This window comes from Oryctolagus cuniculus, chromosome 7, assembly GCF_964237555.1.
Source record: "Oryctolagus cuniculus chromosome 7, mOryCun1.1, whole genome shotgun sequence".
Lineage (NCBI taxonomy): Eukaryota > Metazoa > Chordata > Mammalia > Lagomorpha > Leporidae > Oryctolagus > Oryctolagus cuniculus.
Genome location: NC_091438.1, coordinates 147,524,676 through 147,548,548, shown reverse-complemented (window position 1 = coordinate 147,548,548; position 23,873 = coordinate 147,524,676). Strand labels below are relative to the sequence as shown.

General features: G+C 54.9%; 1 protein-coding gene and 1 long non-coding RNA gene across 7 annotated transcripts in view; one reads left to right on the top strand and one right to left on the bottom strand.

Moving 5' to 3' along the window:
* Window positions 1-23,873, bottom strand: part of TCEA3 (transcription elongation factor A3) — a 42,225-nt gene that overhangs the window by 1,463 nt on the left and 16,889 nt on the right. For 2 of the 4 annotated variants that reach the window (XM_070079110.1, XM_070079112.1), the window contains exons 5-9: window positions 11,909-12,072; window positions 11,701-11,757; window positions 6,904-7,058; window positions 3,517-3,663; window positions 900-971 (exon numbers count right to left, since the gene is read on the bottom strand). In XM_070079110.1, coding sequence (XP_069935211.1) covers window positions 900-971; window positions 3,517-3,663; window positions 6,904-7,058; window positions 11,701-11,757; window positions 11,909-12,072 — 595 coding nt within the window. Of the gene's footprint in view, window positions 1-899; window positions 972-3,516; window positions 3,664-6,903; window positions 7,060-11,700; window positions 11,758-11,908; window positions 12,073-21,748; window positions 21,812-23,873 lie in introns of all 4 variants that reach the window. The other 2 variants (XM_070079109.1, XM_070079111.1) reach the window with 2 other exon arrangements.
* LOC138850714 (uncharacterized) overlaps window positions 1-23,873 on the top strand; it is a 61,800-nt gene that overhangs the window by 29,243 nt on the left and 8,684 nt on the right. Inside the window, exons 2-4 of one of the 3 annotated variants that reach the window (XR_011390855.1) lie at window positions 11,253-11,289; window positions 12,078-12,282; window positions 18,515-19,994. This is a non-coding gene — a long non-coding RNA (uncharacterized lncRNA). Of the gene's footprint in view, window positions 1-11,252; window positions 11,290-12,077; window positions 12,283-18,514; window positions 19,995-23,873 lie in introns of those variants that run through there. The other 2 variants (XR_011390857.1, XR_011390856.1) reach the window with 2 other exon arrangements.

The following is a 23,873-nucleotide window of genomic DNA, read 5'->3' as shown; positions in this document are numbered from 1 at the left end:
CTCCAGCCTGGGTGACTACGCTCATCATTGAACTACTGCTGTCACTGTCTCCTCCTCTGACGGTGGAAATAGTAATACAGAGGGACACTTGTCGTCTGCAAGGTGCGTGTGCGTGCATAAACCCCGGGAGAAAGGCTCAGGGAGCTGAGGGACACGCTCAAGCTCACACGGTGAGGAGCGCAGGATGAGACCCGAAACTAAGGCTCCTGACCCCCAGGCCCAGTGTCGGGCTCTGAGTGCCGCGGATCCTCGGGGGGCACCTGCAGCCCGCCTGGGGCCCCAGACACCGCGCAGTGCACGTGCAAGTCAGATGGCACTGGAAACCGACATCGGTCACGTGATCCCACTCCGTTCTTTCAGGAAGGAGCACTTCGGGGGGAGTCTCTGCTGGGCTCCCATGCCTGAAAACGAAACTCCGTCTTCGCAGGAGCCGGGGCAGCCTGCGGTACCTCCTTGGGGAATTCCAGCCCTTTGCAGAGCTGCCGTAGGGAGGGGAGGATGGCCTGGGAGCGTCTGGGGGCCGCTTCTTTCCCCCAGAGCCCAGCCTGCCTGGCTGAGACCAGGCTCAAAGGAAACACCATCTGGGAAAGCACTTCGCCAAGAGGTGCGGTCCAGATGCCCTCTGCAGATGTCAGGAAGCTGATTCCATCTGGGCTCAAATGACCGACTTGCCCATCCTGTGATAAATCGTGGGCTGCCGCCACCCCCGCCCAGCTAGGTGCCCTTCCCAAAGGAAAACACGCCGGTCTCCCCAGCTGCTATTTCCGGCTCTGCAGACCTGCCCTGTGCAGGCTGGCAGCCCTCCCCGCGCACAAGCCCCTTCTAGGCTGGGGGTAAACTACGCCTTCGGTAGGGCAGGGTCTGTGGATGGTAGGGGCAGAAGACACAGACATACAGACCTTCCAGCGATTGCCACACTCATTGCATAAGACAAAGGTCGTCATGGGCTCATCGGCACTGCGGGTCTGCACCTGAGACAGAGAAAAACCACTGATGAAGTCGCTCCCCTGCTCCAGGACCTGCCATGGCTCCCGCTGTCTTTCCAATTAGGTCCAAATCCCAGAGGTGGCACTGACACCCCCCCCCCCCCACACACACACACACTGGGAATTCCACAATGCAAGCTTTGCTCTTCTCGGGCAGTGCACAGCTCACTCCAAGTGGCTCCCTGGCTTAGCCTGACCTTGGACTTTCCCTCTGATGGATCTCTTGGAACTGATTTCCCTCTCTGGCCTGGAACTCACCTCCTGCAGGAAGTATCCCCGGACTCACCCCTGGACGTGTCTCACTGGACAGAACTGCAGTGAGCTGGAAGCACCCCGGGAGCTCATCTCCCTCACCTTCCATGTTTCACAAGGGCCCCGGGGAGCCAAGGGGACCTGGAGCGCACTGGAACCATTTAATGTCTTCCAGTTTCTCATCCCTTTTCCTTCCTTCCTCCCTCCCTCCCTTCCTTCCTTCCTTCCTCCCTCCCTCCCTCCCTCCATTCTTTTTTAAAGATTTATTAATTTGAAAGAGTTACAGAGAAAGAGGAAGAGACAGAGAGATCTTTCATCCACTGGTTCACTCCCCCAAGTGGCCTCAACAGCCAGATCTGGGCCAGGCTGAAGCCAGGAGCCAGGAGCTTCATCTGGGTCTCTCAAATGGGTGCAGGGGCCCAAACACTTGGCCCATCTTCTGCTGCTTTTCCCAGGCCATTAGCAGAGAGCTGGATCGGAAGTGGAGCAGCTGGGACACAAACCGGCGCCCATATGGGATGCCGGCGTTGCAGGCGGCGGCTTTACCCACTACACCAGAGCACCGGCCCCATTTCCTCATCTTCTTAACCGCATTACTCAGATGCAGGAACCAGCTTCCCACAGCACAGTCCGGCACTTACAGATTTAACAGCTGCTCTTCTGATTTTCTCTTCTTAAAAATGTTTCATTTGTTTGAAAGGCAGAAATGACAGAGAACGAGTGAGGAGACAGAGATTTCCTATCTGCTGGTTCGCTCCCCAAATGCCGGCAACAGGCAGGCGGGGCCAGGCTGAAGCCAGGAAGCCAAGAGCCTGGAAGCCCATCCAGGTGTCCCACATGTGGGGCATAGACCAAAGTACTGAGCCGTCACCTGCTGCCTCCCAGAGTGCACGTTAACAGGAAGTTGACCAAGTGGAGACTTGAGCCCCAAGTGTCCCAAGCAGTGTCTTAACCTGCTGGTCCTGATTTCCTAAGGCCAACCTGCTGAGAGTCACTACTTCTCTGGCATTCAGGTCTGAGTGACATCAGCGGGAGTCTGTCGTGGGAGGCATCTCTGGGGCCGGTGAGTGAGCCCAGTATTCAGCCTGGCCCGTCCTTGTCTCTGGAAACGAGTGACACCTAAGAAAGGACAGCAGGTGCGTTTCTCTGGGGGAGAGAAAACTTGGCTACAGGGCAGTGGATTCCTGCAAGGAGGCGAAACACAGGAAGCACAGCGCCGCCCTGTGGGTGGAGGTGGAGCAGGTGCAGGGGTGGGGTGGGGGGTGGAGCAGGTGCTGGCTCAACCGCGTGCCAATTCCTGAACGGGAATTCCCTGAGGGACCCCAGCTGGTGGGGCTGACTGTGCAGCCCAGACCAGACAGCAATTAGAGTCCAGGAACATGGCAGCTCCTGGGGCATGTGCGACCCAGAAACAAGATGGCCCCTCCAGCCTGCCACAGTGCCCTAGGCCACAGGACAAGGGCCTTTGCCCTCAGCACTGGAGGCAAAATCCCTCGGGCTTCACCGACCACATGGGCCGCATTGCAGGCAGACAGGTCTGGGTCTGGGTCTGGCCACAGCACCACCTCTGTGCTGTTTGCACCCTGTGCAAACCCATCTAGCCCATCTGGGCCTCCGTTTTGAAAGGCAGAGAAATGGGCAGGGAGAGAGGGAGAGGGAGGGAGAAAGAGAGAGATCTGCCACCCACTGGCTCACTCCCCAAATGCCCAGAACAGCCAGTGCTGGACCAGGCCAAAAGCAGGAGTCAGGAACTCCATCTTAGTCTCCTGTGTGGGCTGGCAGGGACCCAAGTAGCAGGGCCACCATCCACCACCTTCTCAGGCACATTAGCAGGAAGCTGGACTGGAAGCAGAGCAGCCAGGACTTGGAACCGACACTCCAATATGAGATGTGGGTGCCCCAAGTGGCGGCTTATCCCATAGCACCCCAACAACCACCCCTAGGCCTCAGTCTCTCTCTGTGTATAACGAGGAAGCTAGGTTTCACATTGCTAAGGTTCCCTCCAGCCATCTGTGACCAGAGGTTCTGTGCCCAATGAGTCTGGTTTTTAATCTCACTGCTGGGCAGTCTGGGACACACTGGCCACGCCTCACAGGCACCAGCTGGGTGACTCAAGGCGCAGGTGCACCGCACGGTATTCATGGCTTGTCCTTCTCCCTGCAGCCCAGGGAGCTCAAGCCCCATCTCCCCTCTGGCTCTTCCCTAAGCTTCGCCCTGCTTTCCCACCTCCATGCCCCTGCAGCCCCCTGCACCCAGGCCCTCTCCCCGCTGCTGATACCTGGTTATAGGTGCAGTTCTTCTTCTTGCATTTGCTGCACTGGAAGAGGTCGGTGGTGGTGCCGCCGGTCTTGGCCATCTGGTGCTCGCGGATGGCCTCCTGGGTCATGGCATTCCTCAGCTCCCTCAGCTCGTCACTGGCCATTTCCTGGAGAGAAAGGAGTCTGCCCGTCAAGGCTGGGGTCCTGCAGCAGCCTGGCCCAGCCCTGGTTTCTAGAGAGCTGAACAGAGGAGGAGGAGGACGCTGGTTTCAGGACAAAGAGCCGGATGAAGGCCTGGACTCCTGGCTCTGTCTTAACTGAGAAAAGGCCACAGTTGGAGGCTATGGCTAGCCAGAACCTGGGTCTCAACTACCCATGACTTACTGTTGCCATCTGACCCCAGCAGGACCCCGAATCTCCCAGGCACTGACGACACACAAAGAACACTACTAGAGAATCCTGTAGGCTACTTGACTGTCGTGGACCCGCTGACCTTTGAGAAATTCCAGTCTCAATCAAGTCTGCAGAGGGCTGGGGAAGGCTCCAGAAAAGGCGCTCCTGTGGCCACACTGGACCACGGGAGGCCTGATTCCACGGAGGCAGGTGCTGAGTCGCCGTGGCAGCTCTGCTTGTGGGGCCCACAGTGTGTTTTACGTATTTATTTTACAACAAAAGAATCGCGTCTGTCATCGGTGCTAAAGCGCTGGCTGCCCTTGCACAAGGGAATATTTGTAATTATGCTCTGTGTAGGGCAGTCTGCTGCGGAACAGTGAGACAGGAGGCCAAAGGAAAATGCGGCCCAGCATGAAGGACGTACAGCAGGACGATGCCCGGGGTCCTCACCCTTTCATACTCGGTTAGATCGGGGGCTCGATGCGCGCTCAGTGGATGCTTGCCGAGCGCTCATGCCCTAGCAGGTGCTGTCCTCAGCGCTGGGTGAGCTGCGGACGGACAAGAGCCCCTTCTCAGGGTGCTGACGGGACAGAGGGAGGAGGAGGAAGAAAGGGGGCGTCAGGCAAACAGGGAAAGAGACACAGAGAGGGAGCTGCAGAGACAGAGCTGCCATGGAAACCCCACCCACTAAGTCCCCACTCAGCTGTTATTTTTCTTATTGAAGCAAACGTTTGTCTATATTTTTTAAAAAAGATTTTTTTATTTGAAAGGCAGAGTTACACAGAGAGGAGAGACAGAAAGAGAGATCTTCCAACAGGTGGTTTACTCCCTAGTTGGCTGCAAAGGCCAGGGCGAGGCTGGGTCGAACCCAGGAGCTTAGAGCTTTTTCCAGGTCTCCCATGTGGATGCAGGGGCCTAAGCACTTGGGCCATCCACTGTGGCTTTCCCAGGCGCATTAGCAGGGAGCTGGATTGGAAGTGGAGCAGCTGGGATTCTAATTCTAACAGTTGCCCATATGGGACGTCGGCACTGAAGGCCAGGGCTTCAGATGGGAACATTTTTCTGCCAAGGACCATTTGACAATATATAACATCATCTGCTGGCCATACAAAATGATAACTTAAAAATTAGCCTGCTAAGGGGCCAGTGCTGTGGTGCAGCAGGTTAAACCTCTGCCTGCAGCGCCAGCATCCCATCTGGGTGCCGGTTCGAGTCCTACTGCTCCACTTCTGATCCAGCTCCCTGCTAATTCCCATCCCTGGGAAAGCAGGATGGCTTAAGTGCTTGGGCCTCTGCACCCGCATGGGAGATCTGGAAGAAGCTCCTGGCTCCTGGCTTCAGCCTGGCCTAGCCCCAGCCATTTGGGGAGAGAACCAGCAGATAAAAGATCCCTCTCTTTAATTCTGAATTTCAAATAAACAAATAAATCTTTTAGAAAAATTAGCCTGGGGCCAGTGCTGTGGCATAGCAGGTAAAGCCACCACCTGCATTGCTGACATCCCATATGGATGCTGATTAGTGTCCCGGCTGCTCCACTTCCGATACAACTCCCTGCTAGTGGCCTGGGAAAGCAGAAGATGGCCCAAAGTGCTTGGGCCCCTGCACTCCCTTGGAAGACCCAGAGGAAACTCCTGGCTCCGGATCAGTACAACTCTGGCTGTTGCAGCCATTTGGGCAGTGAACCAGCAGATGGAAGACCTCTCTCTTTCTCTGCCCCTCTGTAAATCTGCCTTTCTTTTTAAAGATTTTATTTATTTATTTGAGAGGTAGAGTTACAGACAGTGAGAGGAAGAGACAGAGAGAGGTCTTCCTTCCATTGGTTCACTCCCCAAATGGCCGCAATGGCCGGAGCTGCGCTGATCCGAAGCAGGAGCCAGGAGCTTCTTCTAGGTCTCCCATGTGGGTGCAGGGGCCCAAGGACTTGGGCCATCTTCTACTGCTTTCCCAGGGCATAGCAGAGAACTGGATTGGAAGAGGAGCAGCTGGGACTAGAACTGGTGCCCATATGGGCTGCTGGCGCAGCAGGTAGAGGATTAACCTACTGCACCATGGCGCTGACCCTGCCTTTCAAATAAATAAGTAAATAAATCTAAAAAAATTAGCCTGCTACAGATTTATTGAATTTCAAGTTCCACCTTGGCGGGGCCAGACCAAATGATTTTGTGGGCCAGATATTCCCACCTGTTTTAAACAACTCACACAGGAGGTACCTTTAAACAGTTCACGTAAAATGTGTGTGTTTGAAACCACTGTGCATGAATTTAAGACACATTTTTATAATAAAAAAGAAACTTGCTTTTCAATCCATTTCACACAAACGTGTTAAAGTACCCTCCTGTGTTAACTCATTTCATTCCTCATGAGCTGGCTGGATCAGCATCTACGTCCCACAGGTGGAAAGCACAGGTGCAATTTGAAGTCTGGCCTGGCTCCTAAGCGTCTAACCAGTGCCCTACACTTCCTCAAACAGGCCCGTTCCCTTCTCTGCCCCCTTCTGATCCCTCTGAGCTAAGTCACTCCTTCCCTCCCGAGGGCTGCCAGGCCGGCTTCATCACTCTGTGTGGGTGCCGCACACATGCGGGAATGTCTGTCTCCCCATGGGGACTGCTATGCTGCCTTGGGCCCAGAGCTGGGTACAGGCCTCATTAAGAGAAGAGGGAGGCAGACGACAAAGCAGGGAGGAGCCGGGGCTCTGGGGCCAGTCTGCTCTTGGCTTCAACACTTCCTAGCTATGTGCAAGGACAAATCAGTTTTCTCCTTTGAGCCTCGGCCTCCTTATCTGTGAAGGGGGACAGTGAACACTTCCACCGTCTCACGGTGCGGAGACGCAGCCCTCCGCAGAGTGCTTGATGCTGTGTGTGCACCATCCCGATGTCCCAGAAACCCCAGGGCAGGCCGGAAAAGCCCCCCCACCCCCGGCTCATCTCTGCTGGGGTACAAGCCACAGCCTCAGACCTGGGCAAAGCTGGAGGGGCCTCGCCTCCCGCCCACCGCGCCGAGGCCGACGCCCTCACCTCTGCCGTCATCTTGGCGATCAGCCCCGCAGAAATGGCCCCACTGAGCACATTGCGCCTCAGGCCGGGGTTTCTGGGGTCCTTGAGGTTGCTGATTCGGCTGCGCACACGGTTCCGGTACTTCATGTCCGTGCCCTTGAGCTCCTGGTAGATATGTGATGGGGCCAAGGGTCAAGGGTCAAGGGTCAAGAAGCCAGTAGGAGGGGCACAGAGGGTGGGAGCCTTGCTTTGGAGACCCTGGGCCAGCTCTTCTTATTGGACTTCTCCAGGGGTCAGACTCCCCATGTGGGGGTAGGGGGTGGTCTCACTGGGGCATCTGGGGTCAACCAAGTATAGGGACAGGAAACAGCTCCTGGGGGAGATCAGATCATAGAACAGGGACCCTGGGCACAGGCATCCTGGGTTTGTCCGATCGCCGGGGAGGCACACGAACTCTCTGTGCCTCAGTTTCTTATTTATAAAACACAGGGCTAGGGCCGGCGCCGCGGCTCACTAGGCTAATCCTTCGCTTTGCGGCGCTGGCACACAGGGTTCTAGTCCCGGTCGGGGCGCCGGATTCTGTCCCGGTTGCCCCTCTTCCAGGCCAGCTCTCTGCTGTGGCCAGGGAGTGCAGTGGAGGATGGCCCAAGTGCTTGGGCCCTGCACCCCATGGGAGACCAGGAGAAGCACCTGGCTCCTGCCATCGGATCAGTGCGGTGCGCCGGCCGCAGCATGCTGGCCGCGGCGACCATTGGAGGGTGAACCAACGGCAAAGGAAGACCTTTCTCTCTGTCTCTCTCTCTCACTGTCCACTCTGCCTGTCAAAAAATAAAATTAAAAAAAAAAAAAAAACACAGGGCTCTAAGGAGGAGTCTGTGAGCTCAGCTGCAGGAGGCTGTAGTGTGGTTTCTGGAAGGAATCAGATGCTCAGAGCCGGGGGCTGCGAGATGACCACAGCTCGCGTCGGACAGGGCCCTGGAGACAGAGTCTAGATGTCAGCGGCTCTGAGCAGGACCGCAACAAAGGACTCACTGCACTTGGCCCAACGGGGTGTCTCTAGAACCTAGATCTCCCCCCGCAACGATGTCCACCAGCACTCCCAGCGCCCCCACTTTGGGAACTGCTGGTCACAGTCACTTCTCCCCGCAACAGCTGAGGAAGCTGAGGCTTAGAAAGGACGAAGGCTCATGCTCAAGGTCACAGCCAATTCCGGGCAGAGACAGGGCTGGAAGCCAGACCTCTTCTAACGGTACTGCTCGCCACCCCCAGCAGGAAGCCACTGCTGGGCTCCAACCACTGTCCACACACTAACTCCTGGGAAGGCTCCCTCACCCCAGGGGTCTTCCTGGCCTCCCCCCACCCCACATCCCCTGGAGGAGTTCAGCAAACACTGAGCCCCTGAGCCAAGGGGGATCAGGAAGACAAAGCCGTGGCTGGGAAGCGGCGAGCCCAGGGAGAGGCTGCGGGAAGGTGGGGAAGTGGGGCGCAACGGCTTGCCAGGAGAGCGGGACGGGAGGCGGTGCCAGGCCTCGCTTCTGGGACTGACGAGTTAGTGCTGTCTGTACAGTGAGTGTGGAAAGAGAATATACCACAATGCACTGGAAACCAAAGCAGGTGCCTCCAAGTGGGCCATTTGGGTTTCTGCAGTGTCCGTTGACAAGTGGGGGCATCAGTGTTTCCTGACTCCTCCACTTCCCAAGATCACAGGGAGGACCAGAGGGAGAGCAGTCTCGGGTACCACCAACCACAGAGGGGCGTGTGTGCCCCGTGCATTCCCTGCGAGGGCACTTCAAAGAGTTTATGGAAAATGGAATTAAAAGATAAGTCTATTTTGATGCAAAATTTTTTTGAAATCTAGGCACACGCAGGCTCTTCATAAAGTCCCCAGAAAATGAGAATTAGAAAGAAACTGGAAAGTTTCAAAATTTTTTGCACCAAAACGAACATCTTTTTTGAAAAAAAAGTATACGTATTTTTTTGACAAAGTGACAGACAGCAGTGTTAGTAAAATGGTGCAGTCTTATCTATGGTGCGATCTATACCCTGACACCATCCTAGGCTCTAACCCCCTCCCCATTGCTGGCCCAACCACCGGTGTCAGCCCCACCCCCATCCTAACGGGATTCGCTGCTCCTGCTTCCCTGCCCGCCCTCCGGCAAAGTTTTAAAAGGACCTGCTCCTGAACACGTGGCTCTCTCTCTGTCTCTTGATCTCTCTCTCTCGCTCTCTCTCTTACGCTCGCCTTCTCTTTTTCCCTCTTCGCCCCTTCCCTTCGCTCTGTCAGGTTTCCCCCAGTACACCCTTTCCCTTACTCCGCTGTCTGGTGTGTTTTGTGGTGGCCTTACAAGGAGAGACAGTGAGGAGGAAGCACCTGGCTCCTGGCTTCGGATCGGCCAGGACAACCCCCCCACCCTCCCAGGAGAGGTGGGGGAGGGTACCCAGTGCAGCTGGCTGGCCAGCACGGGGCAGGGTCACAGAGGTGAAGTGTGTGTGTGTGTGTGTGTGTGTGCGCTGGGGGGAAGGGTGTGTGCGGAGGTGTCTCAATCATTAGGCTGTCTGCTACAAACTTATCTTCTTATTTTCTTAAAGTTTTTATTTATTGGGGGCAATGCCAGCATCCCAAAGGAGCTGGACCAGGTTGAAGCCAGGAGCCAGGAGCTTCTTCTAGGTCTCCCATGTGGGTGCAGGGGCCCAAGGACTTGAGCCATCTTCCACTGCAATCCCAGAATCACTAGCAAGGAGTTGGATTGGAAGCAGAGCAGTCGGGATTCGAACCGACACCCCTATGGGATGCTGGCATTGCAGGCAGTGGTTTAACCCACTGTGCCTCAGCGCCGGCCCCCACAAACTTATCTTTTATTTACATTTTTCCACAAGATTTTTTGAAGAACCCTTGTGTTGGTCCAGGGTGGCTGCAAGGAGGACAGGTGTTTTCTAGGACACAGAGCATTCAAGTCCCCAGAGTTATCCTCCCCCGGCTCAGAACAGAGCTGAGGGGTTTGCTGGGGCTCTGACTTCCTCTCCTTTAGAGGGGGGGGATTTGGTGCAGGATGGAAGGAGGAGCAGAGGTGGGGGAGCGAGGGAGGTGGAACTACGTACTGGGCCATCCACTTTCAAACTGGGCTCGAAGGCAGAAGAACCTGCTTGGAGGCTGGACTTCGAGAGAGAACGCAGGAGAAGCTTATGATGGTCTGGCCCTGTCATGCTCCGTGTCCCTGAGCTAGCAGCACTTAGGGAACTGTACTTGTGGAGTGCCGCAGTATTGTTGCCCACAGTTACACGATGGTAGGGGCCGGGCTCTGGCCTCGTGCTCAAGATGCCCTAGCTCCCACTGCGGCACCGACTCCCGACTCCGGCTTCCTGCAGACTCTGCGAGGCACCAGGTGATGGCTCCAGTACTTGGGTCTCTGACACCCATGTGAGACACCCAGAGTGAGTTCTAGGCTCCCAGCTTTGCCCTGGCCCAGGCCTGGTCGTTATAGGCACCTGGGAGTGAACACAGTGGATGGGAACACTCGGCCTGTCTCTCCTCTCCTCGCCTCTCAAACAAAAAAAAAGCCAATAGAGGGAAAGTTGCAGGAACTGCACAGGTGGATATCAGGGTGGGCGCTAGAGGGGAGAGGGAGGCAGGCCAGTTTGCTGTCTGCAGACTGGCCCCTGGCCCTTCTCAGGCAGCACCCAGGGGCCCTCCAAAGCGTCCTTCCCCCTCTCCCCTGGGGATTGTCCCCCTCCCTCCACATCTCCTTATCTCTGACAGGCAAACCTTCCTCTGCAGTAAAAGACATTCCATGCACCCACTCCCAGGGGGCAATGTGGTGAGGGACTGTTTTCTCCCAAGCCCCACATCTTTTGGTGCAATGGGCCAATATCACCGGGGCGGACTTCCACAGTCTGCACATGGCCCCTTTGAGACGGGACGTAGGAGAGGGACATAGAGAATGAGTTCAGCACATGGAGTCCAAGGACCAAGGCTCTCAGTCCAGCTCGGACATCCGGTAGTTCCCAAGCCTCAGTTTCCCCATCTGTCTCATGGAGGGAGGAAGTGCCAACTGCCTGGTGCACATCAAGGAGTCAAAACTGGGAGCTGGAGCTGGCATCGTGGCGCAGCAGGTGAACCTCCACTGGGATGCTGGCATCTCGGATGAGCACTGGTTCAAGTCCTGGCTGCTCTGAGCAGGCAGCAGAGGACGACCCAGCGCAGGCCCCTGCTACCCACCTGGGAGACCCAAGATGGAGCTCCCGGCTCCTGGCTTCAGCCCAGCCCAGCTTCTGCTGTTGTGGGCATTTGGGGAGTGAACAAGCAAATGAAAGCTCTCTCTCCCTTTGTCACTCTTTCAAATAAATGAATAAATCTTTTTTTTTTTTTAAAGGAGCTGTTATCATGGGAGGACGGAAGAGAGGGAAAGGGTAGGTACGTCCTCTCTGTGGACCCAGGAGGTAACAGCATGACCAACCAAGACAAGGCGTCTGGCCCAGCAAGGAAGCCTCCTAGGTCGAGAGTCACTCGTGCTGGGTTCTGATCCCAACTCTGCCATTGCTATGTGAGCTCTGGTGAATGGCTTAACCTCTCTGAGCCTCAGCCACCTCACCTATAAAACTGGATAAAGCAGGGAGCCCAACTCAGAGTCGTTCTCAACAAGGAAGGAGGTCCTGTTCTACAGTGGCTGAACAGGCTGGCAGGTGCAACACTGACAAGAGATGTCAGCTAGGATGAGGGGCCCTGGGTCAGAGCAGGAAGCTGTCCCTGGGTCCCCGGCCCTCGGGAGGCTGCTCCAGGACAGCCCAGACACCCGCAGTCGCAGCACAGCTCAAGGATATGGTCTTCGATTTCTGAGGCCATCTTGTCACAGTTGACTCCATAGTCCTTGTAATCATCTAGAAGAGACGGGGAAACGGAGGCATGAGCCGGACATGACCTTGGCAGTGCTGCCTGCTTGTCCTGGGGACAAGGCCGTAGCTGTACTGCCCCTCACCTGCCCGCCCGTGGGCTCCCCCTTCCCGCCCATCCCCAGCTGGGCCCGCTTACCTTCTGCCTTCAGGGCCGCAGACAGCATCTCCACACACTTGTCCCGGACGGAGTCGCCCGTGAGATAGCAGGGGGCCAGGAGGCAGACGGAGGGGGCGAACGTAGGAGTGGAAGGGCTGCTGGGCGTTTTGGGGGTCTCGGCTTTTGACTTGCTGCTGTTTGATCTGAGGGTGACAGTCAGTAAGAGACATTGTGACGTCAAGTGAATAAAGGAGTCATCGAGTCCTGTTCTAGACGCTTCCTGGATGGCTTCCTCCAACCCCTGTAACAGCTGTAAGAGCCAGGGACCACTTGAAGCACTCGATGTGGATCGTCTCATTTCATCCTCCTAACAACCCCACCAGGACGAAGCTATTCCTGTCCTTATCTTAGAGGTATGTTTCAAAGTGCGTTTTACCTATTATTTCTTTTTAAAGATTTATTTATTTCTTTGAAAGTCACAGTTACACAAAGAGAGAAGAGGCAGAGAGAGAGAGAGGTCTTCCATTCGCTGGTTCACTCCCCAATTGGCTACAATGGCTAGAGCTGTGCCGATCCAAAGCCAGGAGCCAGGAGCTTCCAGGTCTCCCACGCAGGAGAATAAGAGAGAGACAGAGAGAGAGAGAGAGATAAATATCTCCTATCTTCTCATTTGTTCCTCAAATGCCCCAACAGCTAGGAACAGGCCAGGCCAAAGCCAGAGCTAGCAACTCCAGCTGGGTCTCCCATGTGGGCAGCAGGAACGCAAGCACTCGGGACATCACCTGCTGCCGGCCAAGTGCGTTAGCAGGACGCTGGATCAGAAGCACAGAGTCCTGGGACCCGAACCAGGCCCTAGACGCAGGGGTACCAAGCAGCACAACACCTGCTTCTCAACGGGGATTTGAGAGACAGAAGCATTTACAGAGATGCTGGGCTCAGGTCACACATCTGAAGCAGAATTCAAACACGGGCAGCCGCACCCCCGGGGCACCCATGCTCTTAATTAATCCCTGTTTCTACTCGTCCTAGAACAGCTGAAGAGTGGAGTCTGCCCATGACCTCCTTGTCCCCAGCCTGACTTTGCGTCCACTGTGTCACCAGACGCCCCCGGAACCCTGGGGTTTTCGTGTTCTCTACGGCCCTGAAGCCCCTCGAAGGGGTGTGTGTTGTCACAGGGGAGGTAAGCTGGGGAGAAGAGCTCTGCCTCATAAGGTCCACGTTTTCAGTTCCTAAGCATTTACCCCAGAGGAATTCCCTAGCTTTTCTTTTCCTTTCTTTCTTGACAGGCAGAGTTAGACAGTGAGAGAGAGAGAGAGAGAGAGAGAGAGAGAGAAAGGTCTTCCTTTGCCGTTGGTTCACCCCCCCCCCCCCACCAAATGCTGTTACGGCTGGCGCGCTGCGCCGATCCGAAGCCAGAAGCCAGGTGCTTCTCCTGGTCTCCCATGGGGTGCAGGGCCCAAGCACTTGGGCCATCCTCCACTGCACTCCCGGGCCACAGCAGAGAGCTGGACTGGAAGAGGAGCAACCAGGACAGAACTGGCACCCCAACCGGGAATAGAACCCGGTGTGCCGGTGCCGCAGGCAGAGGATTAGCCTAGTGAGCCGTGGCGCCGGCTGGCTTCCAGATATTTTCAGCACAAAGTCAACCCCACACCAAGGCCCTGAAGCAGCCCCTCTGGCCTGCTCCTCTGCTGTGTGGCCTCCATGCGTCAGGGAACAGGCACTGCTTCTTTCTCTTCCTTACACTCACCCATCACTCCTGCCACTGTGCCTTTGCACTGGCTGGTCCCTCCTCCCAAGTCTGGTACCTTCCTGCCGGTCAGGTCTCAGCTCAAGGTCACGTCCTCAGGAGGCCCTCTCTGCACACCTTGGCCAAGGCAAACCGTGTCTGTCCCATGAAGTCCCCTGCTCATCACCTGACTCCTTTCCTCCTGGCACTCCTCCAAGTTCTATAATTAACTTGCTCTGTGTTTACAAACACCAGCTGTGCCACCTCCAGACTGCAGGCTGCACCTGCCACAGGCACCTGACTCCTCTGTTGAACGAATGCATGCGTGATGAACTGAGGGAGTGGCCAGAGAGGGGAAAGGCACACCTTGGGGGTCCAGGCAGGGCTGAATTAGGGCAGAGAGACCGGGCCTCTTAGAAAGCATGGAGGCCCCGTCCTCTGGGCTTAGGGGGATCCGGCTCCCGGCTCCGGCAGCAGGGATGAGGCCTCGCTGACCTGTGTACCCCACACACCTCCATGCCTGGGGCGTGTGGGAGGAACACCGCGGGGGCAGCCGGCAGCGTGCGCGGTGACGGGGGCACAGTCACGACCACAGCAGGGATTGCGGTCACTTCTGGAACGCTCACAGGGGGCGCTCTTTATTCACTTGTAAAAAGATGTGTTTAGGGGGCCGGCACTGTGACGTAGTGGGTAAAGCTGCCGCCTGCAGTGTCGGCATCCCTTATGGGCACCGGTTCAAGTCCTGGCTGCTCCACTTCCGATCCAGCTCTCTGCTATGGCCTGGGAAAGCAGTGGAAGATGGGCCAAGTCCTTGGGCCTCTGTACCCATGTGGGAGACCCAGAATTAGCTTCTGGCTCCTGGCTTCAGATTGGCGCAGCTCCGGCCGTTGTGACCATCTGGGGAGTGAACCAGCGCATGGAAGACCTCTCTCTCTCTGCCTCTGCATCTCTGTAATTTTGCCTTTCAAATAAATAAATTAATTAATCTTAAGAAAAAGAGATGAGTTTATTTATTTGAAAGGCAGAGTGACAGAGGGAGGGAGGAAGGGAGGGAGGGAAAGAGGGAGGGAGGGAGGGAGGGAGGGAGGGAGGGAGGGAGAGAGGGAATCTTCCATCTGCTGGTTCATTCCCCAAATGGTTGTAACACCTGGGTATGGGCCAGGCCAAAGCCAGGAGCCAAGAATTCCATCCAGGTTTCCCAAGTGGGTGGCAGGGGTCCAAGCACCTGGGCCATCTTCCACCGCCTTCCCAGGCACATTAGCAGGGAGCTGGATAGGAAGCAGAGCAGCCAGGACTCTCTTGGGTGCTGCTATGGAATGCCAGCAGGCAGGTAAAGGCTTAACTGGCTGTACCACAAAGCCAGCCCCAAGGTGCTCTATTTATTAAGGATCTGGGCTCTGGAGCCCAGGTTTTTTTTTTTTTTTTTTTTTTAACATTTATTTATTTATTTGAAAGAGTTACACAGAGAGAGAAGGAGAGGCAGAGAGAGAGGTCTTCCATCTGCTGGTTTACTCCCCAACTGGCCACAACGGCCAGAGCTGCGCCAATCTGAAGCCAGGAGCCAGGAGCTTCCTCCGGGTCTCCCACGTGGGGTCAGGGGTCCAAGAACTTGGGCCATCTTCTACTGCTTTCCCAGGCCATAGCTGAGAGCTGGATCGGAAGTAGAGCAGCTGGGACTTGAACTGGCGCCCATATGGGATGCCAGCACTGAAGACGGCAGCTTTACCCGCTACGCCACAGCGCCAGGCCCCAAACTCCCAGGTTTAAAATCCTCTCCTGCTGTCCACTAAACACGTTCTTGGTCTCTGGCTTCGTTCAAGCCTCAGCTAACAAGCTCACTCTTCCATGTGATGTCTCCCTTGAGCCCACAAACTGGGACCCCTCCTCTTACCCCATTACAAGTTTTCTCTTCCCGCTTTTAAAAACAAGTATTTTGGTGCCTGCCTCCGCACTGCGGACATCAGGAGTTTGAATCTCTGCTTGGCCTTGGAGGTCACGAATGGGTCAGCTACAGACGAATTTTTCTTGCCATGCTGTGTCTTACTCTCTTACATCCTTGGGTGAGTTCCTTAGCCTCGAGGTACCTTAGTTTTCCCAAATATAAAATGGGAATAACAGCAGGATTCATGGGATTGAAAGGTTTAAAAGCAGCTAAGAAAATCCCAGTAGCAAAATATCAACACAGGCAGCTTACACAGACAATCACACTGCATCATCACCACCATCATCACCATCACCACCACCATCACCACCACCATCACCACCACCATCATCACCATCATCACCACCATCATCACCATCACCACCACCATCACCATCAGCATCACCACCACCACCATCACCACCACCATTACCATCATCACCACCACCATCATCACCATCATCACCACCATCATCATCACCATCACCATCACCACCACCATCACCACCATCATCATCACCATCATCACCACCACCATCATCATCACCATCACCACCATCATCACCATCATCATCACCATCATCACCACCACCATCACCACCATCATCACCATCACCATCATCACCATCACCACCATCATCATCACCATCATCACCACCACCATCATCATCACCATCATCACCACCATCATCATCACCACCATCATCATCACCATCACCATCACCACCATCATCATCACCACCACCATCATCATCACCATCACCACCATCATCACCATCATCACCATCATCACCACCATCATCACCACCATCATCATCACCATCATCACCATCACCATCATCACCATCATCATCACCATCACCACGATCATCATCACCATCATCACCATCACCATCATCATCACCTGTGGGGAGCAACTGAGACTAGACTAAGTTACTGGAATTAAGACTTATTCTATGCATCTGCTCTCCCACAATATGGCGCTGAGGGAGCAAACAACCTCTACGCAGCTGCCTCATCAGTTTGATAAGCTGCAGGAGCTGATCCTGCTCCTGATTGGAGGAGAGCAGCGTACTCGGCGTGTGGGTAGCAGAGTTGGGATTGGTGGAAGAGGACTATGAAGGAGGAGAGAGACAACATGCACCAGGAACATCTGGGGAACATCTGAGCAGCCCCCGAGAGAGCCGGCCGGCGGTGTGCCACTCCTCCGTGGAAGCGGGGAAAGCGGTGGGGGGTGCCGTGCCGCCCCTCCATGGAGGTGGAGGGGCCGGCAGCTAACCCGGGACAGCGTCATTCCTCTACGAATGAGGGACCGGCAGCTAACCCGGGAAGAGCAGAGCAGATAAAAGAACAGCGCAGGGTCTAGTGTCGTTCCTCCGCGAATGGGGGAGCGACAATCACCATCATCACCATCATCATCACCATCATCACCATCACCACCATCACCATCATCATCACCATCATCACCATCACCACCACCACCACCACCACCACCATCACCATCATCATCACCATCACCATCATCACCATCACCACCACCATCATCACCATCACCATCATCATCACCATCATCACCACCACCATCACCATCATCATCACTGTGTTATTCCTACACATTGTGCATTTCCTGAGCACTTAAACGGATTCGGAACAGTGTTGGGCACTTCACTACTGGAGCCTCATAATGACCTTGCAGGTTAGAATTACCCCATTTTACAGCCCCTTGGCCTGAGGCTCAAAGATGTCCCAGGCCTTCCACCCACCAAATGGCAGAGTCCGAACACAAAACAAGGTCTGTCTGCCTTCAAATTCTTTCCAACACATCTCACTGCATCTCTGGGTTTTCCAGAATCCTCTAACCAGAGCAGGACTAGGTTCCTTGGAGTGCTTCCTCCCCGCCTTTCCTGGCAGGTAACCTTCTGCTTGGCTAGCAGCTGGCTGGTTGGCTAGAACTTGTGTCTGGTGGCGTTTCAGGCAGCCACACTCACTTTGCTTTTTGTGCATGTGATCGGGAACTAAGCCAAACTGCAGAGCGGGCAGCACTGGCGCAGCAGGTCTGCCAGCGCCAGCACCCGCCCTTGGAAAAGCTGGCCCCAGGTCTGAGCAGAGGCACCCGGCAGACCGGCTTGTTGTTCCTGAGCGCCACCTCGAGGTCATTTCAGTTACTGCACTACCGAGTATGCAGTAACTGCTAGGCAGAAGTCCAACAACCCAGCCAGCTAGGCTAAGGGCAGCTGACCCAAGTGCAAGTTCTTTCCTACCATCAGGGTGCCCTTCACAGTCAGCCTCCTGGTATCCCAGGTGACAGTTCCCAGAGCGCCACGCTCACACCTGCCATCACACCTCTGCACCTGCCATTCCCGCTGCCTGGGACGCCCTTTCCTGGCTGTCTGCTAAGCTCCCATTCACCTTTCACACACTGCCCAATTCTCAGCTTACACACTCGCGCTTCTACCAAGTCTCCCCTGATTCCTCAACTCACTGGGGCGTCCCCTGTTACACGTTTTCTAATAACAAATACTTGGTGTGTGCCTGCACACCACACTAGCATTTGGCTCCGTGAAGGCAGAGATCCTGCGTTTCAGTCTCTGCTTGGTTGCAGATATGTTTGGCCTGCCCTGCTGTGTCTTAGAAAAAAATGAATATGTTGCCAGTGCTTAAAATTGGGAGCTTCATCTGAGAATCTATATGTCCATTTTTCCTTAAAAAAAAGTGGGGGGGAGATAGGGCAGGCATTAAGACTCTGCTTGGAATGCCTGCAAACCCAGAGTGTGTGGGTTTGAGTCCTGGCTCCACTTCTGATCCAGCTTCCTGCTAACGTGCACTCTGGGAGACAGCTCTTGACAGCTCAAATACTTGGGTCCCTGCTGCCTATGTGGGGGATATGGATTGAGTCCAGGCTCCTGGCTTTGACCTGGTCCAACATTGGCTGTTGCAAGCATTTAGGGAGTGAAACCATAGATGGAAGATCTCTCTCTATCTCTCTGCCTTCCAGATAAAAATAAAACTAGAAGACACGGCACAGTGGGCCTGAATTTCCATGAAGTGACAATCAGCTGGGGCTGGGGGTGACTGCCCCCTCCAGATAGGCACATGCCCTTGAGTTGCCATGGTCTCAATGTGTGTGCACACAGCTCCAGTCTCAGGGGATGCGGAGTTCCCACGGAGGGGCTTGCCAAATGGATGAATGAGTAAATGAGTGGATGGATGGATAGATGAAAACAATCAAATAGAGGAGCCAGCACTGTAGTATAGGAGGTTAAGAGCCCATCTGCAGTGCCAGCATCCCATACGGGTGCCAGTTTGAGTCTCAGATTCTCCACTTCTGATCCAGCTCCCTGCTGATGGGAAAACAGTAGTAGACGGCCCAAGTGCTTGGGCCCCTACACCCAAGTGGGAAACCCGGAAGAAGCTTCTGGCTTCGGTCTGCCCCAGCTCCGGCCATTTGTGGCCATCTGGGGAGTGAAGCAGCAGATGGAAGATTTCTCTCTCTCCCTGTAACTCTGCCTTTCAATTAAATAAAATACAGCTTTTTAAAAAGAAAAAGATGAAACAGGCAGAGAGTCCAGGAGGCAGCAGAGAAGCGAAAGCGCGTGTACACGGTCCACTCTTTTCCCTTTGGAGCTCACCCTCCACGCCGAACCAGCAAGAAGCAGTGCGCTCGGCTGACCTTCGGGAGAAGCCTGCATCACGGGAGACAGCCTCTAGGCGTCAGGGTCGCAAAGCCACGTCGGGAGGAGAGGAATCTGGGGTGCAATGCCTGCCACACTTGTCAGATGTTTCCACTATAGCGTCGGACCAAGACCTGGCTTGGTGGCCATTGTTTATGGGGACAGGACAACCCTTCCTCAGCAGGCCTGACCACATTCCAAGACTGCCGACTCAATGCCAGTGGGTCCCCCTCGGTGCCACCCTGGCCCTGGCCCCGGCACAGTGACACCCACTCAGTGGCCCCCGTGAGAACACTAGTCTAGGACGTGCATGAGCCTCTGTCCCTGGGCCTCCCCCACAGCAGACATTGCTAGCTGATGGCAGAGCCCTTCGCTTCAGAGGCAGGATACAGCCTCAGATCCACTGGCACTCTGGACAGCCTCCATGCAGCCGGGGCCGGTACTCGGCTGCCACGCTGGAGTTGTGCAACATGGCAGCTCCGTCGACACCCCAGGCCTGGGGCTGGCACTGTGGCGCAGCAGGTTAAGCCACTGCTTGTAAGGCTGGCATCCCATATCAGAGCACCAGTTCAAGTCCCAGCTGCTCCACTTCTGATCCAGCTCCCTGCCAATGCGTCTGCGAAGGCAGCAGAAGATGGCCCAAGTACTTGGTCCCCCCCACCCACGTAGGAGACCCGGATGGAGTTCCTGGCTCCTGGCTTTGGCTTGGCCCATCCCTGACCGTTGCAGCCATTTGGGGAGGGAAGGTCTCTATCTCTCTGTAACTGCTTTTCAAATAAATAAATATTTTTTTTTTAATTTCAAGCTTGTTTGATCTTCAAAAACCCTTAAATGATCTAAGTTTTGTGCCCCTACTTTTCTTTCCAATGGCACTCTCACTGGTATATTAGAGTTAAAGTAACTGTGTAGCAGCAGGTGTGTGGTGTAGCTGTTAAGATGCTGCTTTAGGGGCTGGCACTGTGGTGTGGAGGGCTAGGCCTCTGCCTGCAGTGCTGGCATCCCATATGGGCGCTGGTTCAAGTCCTGGGTGCTCCACTTCCGATCCAGCTCTCTGCTGTGGCCTGGGAAAGCAGTAGACGATGGCCCAAGTCCTTGGGCTCCTACACCCATGTGGGAGACCTGAAAGAAGCGCCTGGCCCCTGGCTTCGGATTGGTGCCGCTACAGCCATCGTGGCCATTTGGGGAGGGAGTGAACCTGCAGATGGAAGACTTCTGTCTCTCTGCCTCTCTTTAACTCTGCCTTTCAAATAAATAAATATGTCTTTAAAAAAAAAAAAGAGAGAGAGACAGACAGAGCGGTTGGGACACTGGCATCCTAGACAGGAGTGCCCGGGTTTGAGTCCCTGCTGTTTCACATTCCAGCTTCCTGCACACTCTGGGAGGCAGCAAGTGATGGCTCACGTACTTGGGTCCCTGTGGGAGAGCCAGAGTCTGTCCCTGCCTCCTGGCTTCCACTCAGTGCAGCACAGGCTGTTGTGGGCATCTGGGGAGTGAGCCAGCAGACAGGAACTCCCTGTCTTTCAAACAAGAATGAACAGATAGCCGGCTTGGCGGCTCAATAGGCTAATCCTCCGCCTACGGCGCTGGCACACCGGGTTCTAGTCCCGGTCAGGGTGCCAGATTCTGTCCCGGTTGCCCCTCTTCCAGGCCAGCTCTCTGTTATGGTCCGGGAGTGCAGTGGAGGACGGCCCAAGTCCTTGGGCCCTGCACCCGCATGGGAGACCAGGAGAAGCACCTGGCTCCTGGCTTCGGATCGGCACAATGCGCTGGCTGTAGCGGCCACTTGGGGGGTGAGCCAACGGAAAAAGGAAGACCTTTCTCTCTGTCTCTCTCTCACTGTCTAACTCTGCCTATCAAAAAAAAAAAAAAAAAAACAGAACAGATAAACAGGTAAAATAACTGTAGCTCCCGCTCATGCTGCCCTACAAGCCAGTACCCTCACTGTCCCTCCAGGTCACCCAGAATCTAACATGGTCTCTGGACGCTCGGCACTCTCCACTTCCTGTCTGTCCTACTCTCCCCCTGCTCTGACCTCTGACCTCCTCCAGAACCACAATTCCTAGGGCTCCTTGGTAATGTCATCCAGGTCTGCAGCTTTGAACGCCAGCCACACACTGATGACTCTGATAGGAACATTTCCAGCCTGGACGCTCCCTCCGGAACTCCAGCCTCCTGTCTCCCAGCTGCTCACTCCCCTTCCTCCCTTGAGCGACAAACACACCTCCCATGGCCACCTGCCCGAGCTCCTGAGGCCGCACGTCAAGCCCGGCCAACGCTCAGCCTTCCCCACGCCACGGAGGGTCGCTCCATCCTTACGGACGCGCAGTGGAAAGCCCTGGAACCCTGGCCGACTGCGCTCTGCCTCTCACGTTCCTTCATCTTCCCAGCTCAGCCCCCCCCCCCCACTGCCCCAGGGGCTGCAACGGGTGGGGGCATTCCCCAGGGATGGGCCAACAGCCACCCCAGTGAAGGAGCCACACTTGTGGGTCCTTGAACTTGGAGGCAACATCAAGGGCGAGGCTCCTCCTTTAAGCAGGTACAGCTGCAGCTTCCTTTACCTGTCCACCGAAGGCCTTTTCGGAGAGGGGGAGGTAGAAGACCTGGAGTCCACAGAGTCTCTCCTGGAAGAAGAGAAATTGACCAAGCTCAGTACTGGTCCCCTCAGGGAGGCTGGGCTAAGGCGTCCCAGAGCAAGGCCTGCTGGGACCCCTGTTGGACCCCAGCAGCCTGCAGGTGCGGTGCCAGGGGGTGCCTGCTGGTCACTCCCACTTGCCCTCCATCCAAGGAGGCAACACCAGGGGAGGAGACCAGTGTCCCACTCACTAACTGCTCAGCAGGCCACTGTCCTCCCTGCCATCAGGCAGGCTGTGAGTAACTGGAGGCTGGGGTTCCCACCTGAAGCCAGAGAAGCAAGGTCATCCTAGCTTCCCCTGCAGGGTACCTCTAGGGGGGAGGAGGAGCACACAGGTCTTGGAGAGAGGAGCTGGGCGGGGCTATAATCCACATGGAAAAACAGGGGTCTGCCAGGTGACTACTGTGCTGACAGCCATACAGAAAACCAACATCCAAGAGGGGAAAAAAAAAAAAAGAGGGAAAGGGGGCCGGCTGTGGCGTAGCGGGTAAAGCCACCTGCAGTGCCGGCATCCCATATGGGATCCAGTTCGAGACCTGGTTGCTCCACTTCCAATCCAGCTCTCTGCTATGGCCTGGGAAAGCAGTGGAGGATGGCCCAAGTGTTTGGGCCCCTGCACCCGCGTAGGAGACCCAGTGAAGCTCCTGGTTCCTGGTTTCAGATCAGTGTAGCTCCGGCCGTTGTGGCTTTCTGGGGAATAAACCAGCAGATGGAAGACCTCTCTCTCTCTCTCTCTCTCTCTCTCTCTGTGTGTGTGTGTGTGTGTCTCTCCTTCTCTCTCTGTGTAACTCTGACTTTCAAATAAATAAATAAATCTTTAAAAAAAAAAAAAGCGAACTGTCACCAAGAAAACTCAAAAGCAAGGATGCTCATCAAGTGCACTGAAACAAGAGCCGGCCAGTGCACCTCTCCCAGCAGGGGGGGGCTCAGGCCCAGTGACAGCCGTGGGAAGGAAGCCGGCACAGCAGTTCAGGGAGAGGTTGTCCCACGCAGAATACTGGTGAAAAACAGTGCCTACAGCATACTTCCCGTTGTGCTAATATGCAAGCTCCTATATGTGTTCTTAAAAGCCTGGAAAAATATACATGAAAATGTTAACAGTGGTTGTTCTTTGATTCTTGTGTTTCTCCATTAGCCGAAACATGCAGGTGAACAACGACGTGTACGTGAAAGGCTATGGAATAGTATACAGGTATAAGGACTATAACCCCAGGCCGTTAAAACAAATGAGCATTTTACGGGTAGTGATGCAGCAGACAAAGTCCAGAAGGATATATATGACTTTTCTACCTAATTACACATATAATTTATTAACATTTTTATTTAAAAAGCAAAGAGAGAGAGAGATCTTCCACTTGGTGGTTCACTACCTGCAACACCTAGGGCTGGGCCGGGCCAAAGCCAGGAACCAGGGGCCCCACATGGATCCCCCACATCCAGGGCCAGCACCCAAGCATTTGAGTCACCCCCTGCTGCTCCCAGGGTGTGCACTATCAGGAAGCTGGCATCAGGAGCAGATCGGGGTCTCGAACCCAGGTACTCTAACAGGGGATGAGTGTCTCAATGCCACCCACACATACAATTTCATATAGCACACACACACACACACACACACACGTATGTGTTATAGCACACACACACGTATGTGTTATAGCACACACACGTATGTGTATGTGTTTGTTTCTGGATAGGGGATGAGTTTTTGCTTTCCTATTTTCATTTAAAAATATTCCACAACAAGTAAATAACTACCTGTATAATGATGTAAATAATACAAAATAGTTCAATTAAAACAATAAATATAATTAACATACATTACGAATAAAACTTTTACTTTCAAGAAGAAAGAACGAAGGTAACAGTGTCCATTTTTCCGGCCACAATACTGAGTCTCAGAGACTAAGTGATCGAGTTCCGTCCAGAACCTGGCTTTCTGTCGTTCAGTTCTGCTCTCCCACACCAGTGGTCCCTGTAGGCCTTTAAAAGAAATCCCCTTCCTGACCATGGGGCTTGGGGATGCCGCACAAGGACACCCCGTGTCCCAGCTGCCG